The sequence below is a fragment of the Anopheles stephensi genome, chromosome 2 (genome assembly GCF_013141755.1).
Source record: "Anopheles stephensi strain Indian chromosome 2, UCI_ANSTEP_V1.0, whole genome shotgun sequence".
NCBI classification, from domain to species: Eukaryota; Metazoa; Arthropoda; class Insecta; order Diptera; family Culicidae; genus Anopheles; species Anopheles stephensi.
In genome coordinates, this window is record NC_050202.1 from 13,636,236 (window position 1) to 13,646,776 (window position 10,541).

General features: G+C 39.9%; 1 protein-coding gene across 1 annotated transcript; it reads left to right on the forward strand.

The window, feature by feature from the left end:
- The first annotated feature begins 7,398 nt into the window (after positions 1-7,398).
- Positions 7,399-8,460, forward strand: LOC118504131. Its single transcript, XM_036038219.1, has 2 exons — positions 7,399-8,062; positions 8,137-8,460. Exons 1-2 carry the CDS (start codon positions 7,576-7,578, stop codon positions 8,229-8,231), a joined length of 582 nt encoding a protein of 193 aa, XP_035894112.1. The 5' UTR covers positions 7,399-7,575; the 3' UTR covers positions 8,232-8,460.
- The last annotated feature ends 2,081 nt before the right edge of the window (positions 8,461-10,541 follow it).

Consider the following 10,541-nt stretch of genomic DNA (forward strand, 5'->3'; position numbering starts at 1 on the left):
TGAATGTTAGCAAAAAAGCAAAATAACCAAAAAATTCATATTTCCAGCGAAAAACAAATATATTACAATATATTTATTTATTCAATCTTACGATTATTGGTGAATTTTTAAGTGTACAACCAACAATAGCTTCTTCCTTGGCACTACAACCTCGAGAGGTCTCGGACTGCCATTTCTGGCTTTCTGTGACTTTACTATTTTACCCGTAGTAAGGTAGTCAGCCTTACGTACGGGAAGGCGATCTGGATCGGATTTGAACCCCTGCTGTGCGAAGACCGCCCCCATCAAGAGCCGTTACACATAGATTTTACCCAGTTTTACACATGGACAAATAAACACAATAAAATAATATCAAAACAAAACATAAGTACAAATAATATATAATCGTAAAAACTAAATACCAATTGAATAAATGGAAAACATAAACAAAAAAGGTGGACTTACAAACATTTGTTTTGGGTTTATGAGAAAGATAGCCTTAACACACGCTTTGAAATTGCAAGAGTTTTGCAAAGCTTTTAATTCAGAAAAAATGGAAAATATCATAAACGATAAAAAAATGTAATACATAGGCTAAAAATACATTTAAAAAAATCAGTTAAGCAAATTTAGCATTCAAATTACTCGAAACACCAATGAAATTATAACGTCATGTATAGGTTTTTTTTAAATTTATATTTATGAATTCTGAGGAAATCTGAACTGCAATATGATAAAAAAGAGCCGTGATATGGTTTTCGCAAGCCGTGAAAAGTTGACTAATAACTAATACACATAATGCACAACACGCATATTGATTTATTAACAACAACAAACAGTGATAAAAAAGCTATAGGAATCAAAAAGTAAATAAATACTTCAATAATGTATAAGAAAATCAATAATTCCTTTAATAAACATAACGCATAAAGAAAGACCCAACTAAACAAATAAAAATAACACCATGAATCACAAAACTGCACACAATACAATCGAGTAATACCGCAAATGTTGATATTAAAAGGGAAATGTGTTATCCCACCATGATCAACGCATTTTTCACGGATTACACATTCAATCCGCTGTTGATACCGTGAATACCTGACGATGGTTCACGCTTGTACAGCATAAAGAGACAGAATGGAAGTGCGAAAGCGAGAGAGAGGGAGGGACCAATGTATGGAATCATTAATTTTTAGGTACCCATTGCATATGTTACGCTTATCAAACGATTTTTGTGTCCCTCCGGTTTTTCAACCCCCATTCCTTAAAAGCATCTTCTGCGACGAGCACATTTTGCTTGAAAGCATTCGCTCTGATAGTTATCGTCCGTGCGCACACACCCTAACCTTAAACATTCAGTTGCCCCATTAGGGTATAGCGCATTTTCGGGCAATGGGCAAACCGAGCCAGCACCTGCAAAAGTTCGCACCCAGCAACAGCAGCACAACCGCAAACCGCGGACAAGCGGCTAATCGGTGCAGTCGCCGGATGCACAGCCAGACCTGACTGGCTTAATTGATCTTCTCCACCCCCTCCAAAAAAAAAAAAAAAAGAACGCTCTATATCCCTATCGCCTTTGCAAAGCGCTCGGTGGAAACGCATAATTTTCCAATTTCATCGCGCTAATCAGTGATAATTATTGAATGCACTTTCCAGTAACTGGCTGCCCGCAATGATGCTGATGACGCATACCGTGATAGTGATCAGAATCGTCCAGGCCGGGGGTTTTTTTTTTTTGTTCCCCACAGCCGGTACAACAGCATTAATCGCGAGGAGCATAAAGAGGGAAGGTGAAAAAAACGAAAGCAGGGAAACCGTTTCGACGGACATGGCTGACGAAGGGGGCCAGGATAACATTGAAAACAAGACGGGGACGAAAAACTGAATTCGATGCAGTCGGCTGCAGTCTGACGGATACGGATGGAGAAGCTCAGGTTCTGTCGCTGCTGCTGCTGCTGTTGTCTGCACACTGTTGTTTCACTGCTCGTACTGATGTTTTCCATCGCGCCATGAACTATGCCCGAGCACTTTGAAACGCATCACAGAACGCACGTCTGGAAATGAATATGCATTAAACGTTTTCGCACTAGGTTGTATTATTTTATTTGCTTTGATCCTTTCCCCTCTCTCGGGGGAGTTTTGTTTTTGCTGTCGTCGTTTCGCTTTGGTCCACTAATGTTCAAGCTAAAAAAAATTGGAAATAGAGAAATAAACTTAAAAACTTTAATACAAAATAATAACATTTTCACATACATTCTAAAACATAAATTACAAATTTAAAACTTAAAAGAAAAACAAGGAAACACTACTTAAAAAGATGATAAAGAGATTGGATAATACATAGGAAAATTAAAGTTTGTCAACTACAGAATACAGAATGATTAACGAGCTTCAATCGAATAACCACGAATGACCTTCCTTAAAGGGAAAACTCCAGCAAAGGGACGAAATGTGACCACGATTAAACAAATACCAGCCAACCAGCCCCCAAACACTAACCCTCTAACACGAGCATAAAAGTGTGCAGGGAGGTGAAATCGTTTGAAATCAAATTATGCTTTTGTAGTATTGTGTGTTGGATGGTCGCCCCAAACCAACCGGAACATGTCTCGTGCGCACGTGGTAGAGCAACTCCTGCTCATGGCTGGGCTGTTGCTGTGGGGCGACAAACAACATCAACAGCACACAAAAAAAAATGGCCTGTGAACGTTTATTTAAACGAATAATTTATTTTATTTGTCCCTGTGCCCTAGCTTACGCGCGTGTGTGTGTTTGCGTTTGAACTTTTCATTACCAACTTTGCAAGCGGACACGCATTGACGTCCGTAACACATGCAGCGCGTATGGGGACAAGCGCAAAAGGGAGCGGGTTAGTTTCATATTGTGTATTTTTTTAAATGTCTGTGTGTGTGTGTGTTTTTTTGCACTCCATTTTCTAAACGTTAGCGTGACATTTTGGACATTTTCCTACAACATTCAAACACCGTGCAAACATGCCGGCAAATTCATCCCGCTCGGTGGTGGCGTTGCGTTTGTTGCCGAGCACTGGGGCATTAGAACGAAAAATAAATACAACGATTTATATAAACATCCGAGTGCACACGCACGTACCGCACAGCATGCAGCAAATGAATTAGAATATTTAGCGCCTTCGGACGAGTGCGTGTGCACTTTTATCGACCACTGTAAATCTGCATTCTTTCCATGTGACTAATGAATGAAAATTGCACGTTGCAGGACAATTCGCATCGATCTGGGATTGGGATGATTGTTGTGTTGGTAATTGCTTTTTAAAAATCTCTAAATGTTCTATTTTTCAATGAGCAAAACCTAGTCCCAGCTGTGCTTGAGTGACGCTATCTGATTGTGCTGGGTTGAATAGTATACTGTAAAACAAAAGCAAAAGTGAATAAATGAAAATACATACAAATTAAATCGTAAAAATAAAGTACATAAATAGACAGACAATAAAGTACGTAGATAATAAACCAATTCAAATAACAAACATATAACAAACAAACCGAAGTTTTAAAAAGCGAAGAAGGAAAAAAAATCAATAAAGCAAAAGATGAAAAATAAAATAAGAAATAAAATAAATAGAAGGATAAAATGAAGAAAACAAAGGTTAAAAATTACAATTGAAAATCATTTCTTTTAATCAATAAATGGATGAGAAAATAAGACAATTGAAGCTGAACCGAAGACCATTAAACTAATTGAGAAACAATTCAATAAATTATTATTATATTTTTTTTATTTACCAGAAACGGCCAGCTTATAATGTCAATCCTTCAAACCAACCCAAAAAATATGTAGCAAAAGTTAAAACTAAATAACGAATGTATAAAAATAAGTAACTTAAAACTTAAAGAAATGTAAAAATGCAAAAAATGCATATAAAAATAAGAAATTTGTTAACTATAGTAAAATGGATAAAAAATAAATGAGTAAAGAGAAAAACAAATAAATAAGAAATCAAAAGAATATAAAACACAAAAATAATAATAAACCTTTTCGAAGATGGTGGAAAAACGACTTAATGTGTATATTTAAATTCATTTCTCAAATTTCGAAAAAAATTGGAAATTACTATAAAAAAAACTCTAAACTCATTAAAAATCTGTACTTGTCGTTGACAAAATAAATCTCCCTTTCGTACAACTCCCCCTATGGTACATCATTAAAAATGCTAGTACAAAGCCTAGATACGATTAAAGAAGCAAACCAATTCATATAACTAGGACACCCGGTCTTGTCATGCCAGCCCGCCTAGCACATCCTTACGACAGACAAGCACGATGAATTTCTTTTCATTCCGATTTTCACTTCTAGGAGTCAAATATGGTTTTTGTAAAGAATGGCCGGACAGGATGTCATCAGCATACACACACACCACACAGCACAACCGGCTCTAGCAAAGGGTGACCGGGCACGATGGTTTGAAATAAAGCAATGAAATGTCATCGTCTGGATAGCTTACATCCATCATAGGCGAGAGAACGAAAGTAAAAAAAAAACTCGATCAATGGTTCTTGTACCGTCCAGGCCGCTAGCTTCAGAGGGCAACGAGTTCTAAGTCCGTAATTATCACGCATGCTACATGGTCGGCGTCCTGATGGTTGGAATGAAACCGGGTTGAAATGGGGTGGAATACATTACACCTTTCCTGCCCTTATGTCCTCCCGCTGTGGTTCGTCGTTTCTGCGCTTAATTAAATAAACACCCGTCCGAAAAACTTGCCGAGCCACCACGATTTTCATTAGTGCAAAACCCATTGATCACACATACAGCATAAGGCATACATTTTCATAATCCGCTCGGACGGTAAGGTATAATTTCCGCCCCCTTCCCCTTTTTCCCTGCATGTGTACGCGGACTTCAGGGCGCGTATGGAGGAAAATGGATCAAATGGCCACGGTTGGCCTATTTGCATGCATACGATTGGGGTAATTGGTTGAAATACCGATTTTTGTTTTGTTCCTCCTTTTGTTTTGCTACCGCGCACTACGAGTTCCTGTGAAAGCGATGACTCAATTCTTCGCCAGGTTTTGGCGCCGGCACGACACACACACTGACGGGGCGGGGATTCTGTCTTCTGGTGGGCACACAAATTGGTCCGGGGTGGCAACTGTGCAACCTGCGACCGGTCCAGGTCCAGTCGGTCCGGCCTGTCCGGACTGGCCAATTGGTGGTAATGATTTATGCTTGTCGCATATTTATCGCGGTACCACCATCGGGCTATTATTTTGGGGTTCATTGTTTTCTTCAAATTCAATTAGCGGGAGTCAACATTGTCCGTGGACGGAACATATTTCCGAGGATGTTCTGAAATAATAGGGGGGTGTTTACATTTTTGCGTCTCATTTTATTTTTCACCAATAAGCTTACCACATAACTGGTGTAATTCTTCATTCCGAGAATAATGCTCGTTTGCCATTAGCGGGGAGTGCTTCAATTATATTCTAATTCTGAAGCTCGTAATGGATACTACAACAGAACATGCTCTTGGCAATATTTGAGGGTAAAGCTTTCTAGATCAAGTATTTCTCTATGATCCGATTAAAGTTAAAACATTCAATTTAAATTTTAAAAATCAACAAGAATTTAAATACCTGCCATGATTTCGCTGTGATAAACCCAATAAAACCACTAGGCAGAAAATTAATAAACTACTCATGCTGTGAAATATTGTACGCACTCGCGTGAGATGCCATCAACACGCTTTCCATGTGCGATATACTGGAATCAATCAATCGGAAGCTAATTATACCACACGCTGTTTATCAATCACTGTTTTGATCCTTGATGACATACGTATTTCCTCACGAAGCGCATACATTTTTCCGCTCACTATATCCACCACAGAGGAGACAGATTTAAAACTATAAAAAATAGCTCACTTCAACACACACAGGCATATTGGAACGAACGGCAGCAAAAACCAGTACGATAAATAAATCATTAACCACAACCCCAGCCCACTGTTACCAGTAGGTAATTAAGTAATGACACAAATTAAGTTGAAGCATACGCCCAGATAATGGAAATGCGCACGTTTGATTATCCCTGTCCAGCGGACAAATGGGCATTGAACGGTGGAGCTGTGGTTTTAAAATTCCTTTGATTCAAACATATTAAATGTCAACCTGTAATGCTCATTTGGTCCACTTTTCCAACCATCGCATTGGATATTCTCACCTTTTTCTGTGGATCCATCAACGCCATCACTCCGTCCCAGTGTAGGCCCACCACACCTATGAGGACGGCATAGGAAGACTTTACCAACCGGGTTGTCCGGCGTCGTTCTCATGACATGATCAGCCTCACCTGTAGCTCACCTGTAGATCATTATTGTAAGGGCTCCTCCATTGACCTTCCATACATGCGGGGCCAAATATATTTCTTATTACCTTCTGCTCGATCGCGACCAAGAGGAATTAGTCAGTTTTGGAGCTATCGGCCGAGTTCATATCTCAGAACCGTATATAAAGGTAGTCCTAGCTTCGTCCGACGCGACCGTTGTTTAGAGTGGAGAATTTCCCTCAGGCTGTGAAGGTGGAGAAGACATGAGAAAAGTGATGTTTGGTATGACCTCAATGATGATTTCACCTATCTGTAATTTCTAGTGAGGTCTTATTTCTTGTCCATGGCTCGGATTTGATTGTTGGTTTTTACCATTTATATTTCGTTTTGACAAACACGTATTAAGATAGGTTATGTCTAAGAGCTGTTTACCGCTGCTTTACCTTTGAACGTCCATCTGAGGTCATGCCCTGCATATAAACATACCTACTAGACACCTGATTACCACGTAGCTCCTAGTCTATCGTAGTGTTGAGGGAACAATGAGCTTCACAGGATTAAATCTTATTCTACAATCATCACCACTAGAACCACCAGAATGTAGCTATCAGTAAACTATGGCACGCTACAGGTTACTTGGTGTCAGATGCATCACGTGTTTAGGATTCCTCATTTTCACAATTTTAATGCTCTTCAACTCCTTACGGTGTTACTTTATTAGAACTGAACATTTTTTTAAGACGTATCTTCCTAAAGAGCTCGAGTAAAGGATAAAGCTGATATATATTTCAAGCTATTTTTTATGAGTACATCGATATCTAAGTCTTTGTGTTACTGCAGTTCAATTTACCTTAACCTACCTCATTCCAAATCACGCAAGGTAAGAGTGTGCCCCATTTCGGGAATTCTGTCATCTATTTAAGGTTCTATCCACCGCTAACCGCTATCATCTGCGCAAAACCTTTTTCCCCCCCTTATACCAACGGTACTTCACGTGTGCCGATAAGTGCGTGACTATTTCCCACTCTACCTCGTCAACTATCGGCACCTAGTCGGCACCCTCCGAGAATGTTGTTTTTTGAGGTTCTAGCACACCGTGAGTCACCCGGAATAGGTTTGGAACGCACCAGGAGCAACGCATTTGATCGAGCTTTTGTGTTGACTACTTCTGGTGATCGGCAGTGCTGATTCTAGTCTTTATAAGACAAACAGTTGCGTTTCGGTCCGTTCAGTGCTTTCTTGAACCTCCGGTAGTCTTGTATACCCTCGCAGGAGTAGTAGTCAGTAGCGATGCAGACACGAAGAATGTGGTACGGACTAGTGGTACTTATAGTGGCCAGCACCATCGCCAAGTACGGTAGTGATGCACAGCGTTGTTCCTGTGTGACCGGGCCACCGGACCATCTCTGCCCGACGGCTCCGCTGCTGCAGGTGTACCTTCAGCACGAGCTATACTGCACACGGTACTACAAGTGTACCGATGGGCGAGCGATCGAGTTCCAGTGTCCTTACGGCTTGTACTTCGATACGGTGAACAACACGTGTACCTGTGACTTTACGCTGTGCTACCGTACCGATCCGTGCATCCAGTTCGTCGACAGTTGCCGCTGCTGTGCCCAACAGTTTGACAACACGGGACTGGCACCGGAAAATTTTTACGTCTGCTATAATGATGGTTATGCTGTCGCGACAACCTGTCCCGTAGCGTTTGATCCCTGTACCGGGGAGGAGATACAGTTGCAGTTTGTCAATCAAAAGTGTGAAGTTCCACCGCCGTGTAAGTTGTTGACAATATTTGAACATTTGAACAAAACGTTTGAAATTCTATTAAATTTTTGTTTCAACATTCAGCAACAACTACCGATTCAACGACATCCACATCTACCAGCACGTCTACCAGCACATCAACAACAACCACTACCGAAGAACCAATAGTGGTGGTGTGAGAAAGAACTGCAACACACCTCCACTTTTGCCTGTTTCCGTGTTTAATTTATTTGGTTCCGCCATTTTTACCTTTCAACAAATGTTTGATTTTCGGAAAAAATATGTTCAGATTATGTTCATGTTGTTTAATAAAAATAAAGCATATGTAAATAAGAGAAAAACAATAACTTTGGTCCAACGAGCAAAAAAGCCATGTTATTTGAGTTTTCAACTCTATTTTCAGTAACATGCCTGAATAATATTATTTTAATATATTTCTAAGTGCTTATGAGCCATTTGGAAAAAAAACTATTTACCATTTCTATTTGGAGATTTGTATGTGTTAAAGAAAGTTTTTATTTATTATTTACTATTTTTTTAAGTAGCTCTGTTTGTCTTTTATTTTTTCCAAAATTTCACTCATTGCTAGAAATAGTTTTAATGTATTTCTTTAAAATAATAGTAACTTTAACTTTGCGTAGTGTTTGCATTTCATTTCTTCTTCTTACAAATTTTAAAATTATTTTTATGAATTTGAATTTGATTATTTATGAATGATTCTTTGTTTGAGACATAAATATAGTTATTATTGATTTTTACTAAATTTATTCTAAAAATTCTAAATGTTTTACTTAAATTTGTTTCACAGTTTTTATCAATTAGTTACGTTTAATTAATTGTTCTGTTTTTTTTTTCATTTCAAAATTTTCCTACAGTTCTAAGGATTTTTTGGCATTTTTCTAAAATTTGGCAAAAAATTTCTACATTTTTCGTTTTGTTATTTAAAATTTATTTTTTTATTGCTCTTCATTAATCTATTATTTTTTACTTCTTTATTATTTTTTATAATTATTCTAATAAACCGAGGTATTATACTTATCAGAAGAAAGAAAACGGTTCTTCCACCTATCCATTACTATGTAGCTAGTTAGAACTGCCCAAGCGACGAAGAATGTTTAATATTCCGCACGATTACGGAAACATCGTCTACGCGGAACTGGGCAATTGCTTTGCACTTCCTACCACGAGCTCCGTGACATTTTGCTAGAATCGAGGAATGTGTCTTTATCGGTGTTTTCCCGTTTGGGGTGAGACAAGGAACAACCCCCTTCCCCGAGATTAAAACACGAGCAAAAAACAATGGTCGTCAGCAACGACCCATTCTGGCCTGGTTGGTTTTGTGGCAATTAGGTATGCATACGGTTGCGATTAAGAATTGCCACCACCGGCCGAGTTACAACATTGTCAGTGTGACGATAGCTCGCCCGGTTGCCAGAGATGGAGGATGCTATATAAACCTGCTAAAGTGTTGCTTCGTGGCACATAAAACAGGCATCCGGTTGAGTAGTCCAACCAGCTACTAGCTCAAGCAGCACCAATGCATAAACCTGTTGTATTAATATATGATGCAGCGAGTCAACAATGCGATGCCACATTCGTCTATAATTAATCGGTTTGTTCGGCCGAGAGAAGTTGAATGTTTAACGTGTCTGCTGCTCCGAAATGCATAGCACACACACACACCCTGGTGCATCTAACCAACCTTCGGGTGGTCTTGGGTTTGGTAAATAATCACTTTCCATGTCAGACTGGTGCGTACCCGCATCAGCGATCGTGATGATCGAGTGGGAGTGGCTTTTGTACTTAAAGCTGTAATGCAAGTGCCACACTCTCAGTACATTAATCCTTACAGACCTACCATAAATTTCAAAAAATAGGGAACCAAGAGGTGAGATATTTTTAAACAAAAAGTGCATCCACTTCAAGGTCAATTGACGAAGAGACCGACTCCGGGATTCTTGATGCTACTGACACTTGCCAGGAAAACGTCACTGTTACGGTCGATTTCCGGTTGGCTCAACGTCGACCAAGGAGACCGGGCGGCGTCACAACAGAAGAACTACACCTTTTCCCTCCCCCCTCCAATAACTCCCCAGCTCTCCAGCCCAGTTACACAGTTAATCAATTAGCATGATAAATGCGTGTGCGTTCTGAACCCGACGACGACGACTCATTAGGGCACGTGCTGCAACGGTGGATTATGCGTTTCTGCCGCTTCCTGTACGGCCGGGCACGTACTGCACGGTGCGCAAGTGTGTGTGTGCGCGCGATTGCCGTCTTTAGCCACCTCAAAATAGATACCCCCGGCAAGGGGAAACGGTTTTCCGTCTGTGCGTCACGATTAATACAGGCCGGGTGGCACTTGACGTGACGGGTCGTGCCTGTAACCGTAACCTGTGTTACGGCAGCACAGTGCCGATGGTTACGAACGATATTGAAGGCTCACTGGTGCTTATGGGGAGTCTTATTTTTGGGTTTCGCTTCCGTGT

Bases quoted from the DNA above. Each gene is read 5' to 3' on its own strand.
- LOC118504131 (XM_036038219.1), top strand. From the start codon at position 7,576: ATGCAGACACGAAGAATGTGGTACGGACTAGTGGTACTTATAGTGGCC. The intron at 8,063-8,136 runs GTAAGTTGTTGA...TTCAACATTCAG, and splicing joins GTGTGAAGTTCCACCGCCGT to CAACAACTACCGATTCAACG.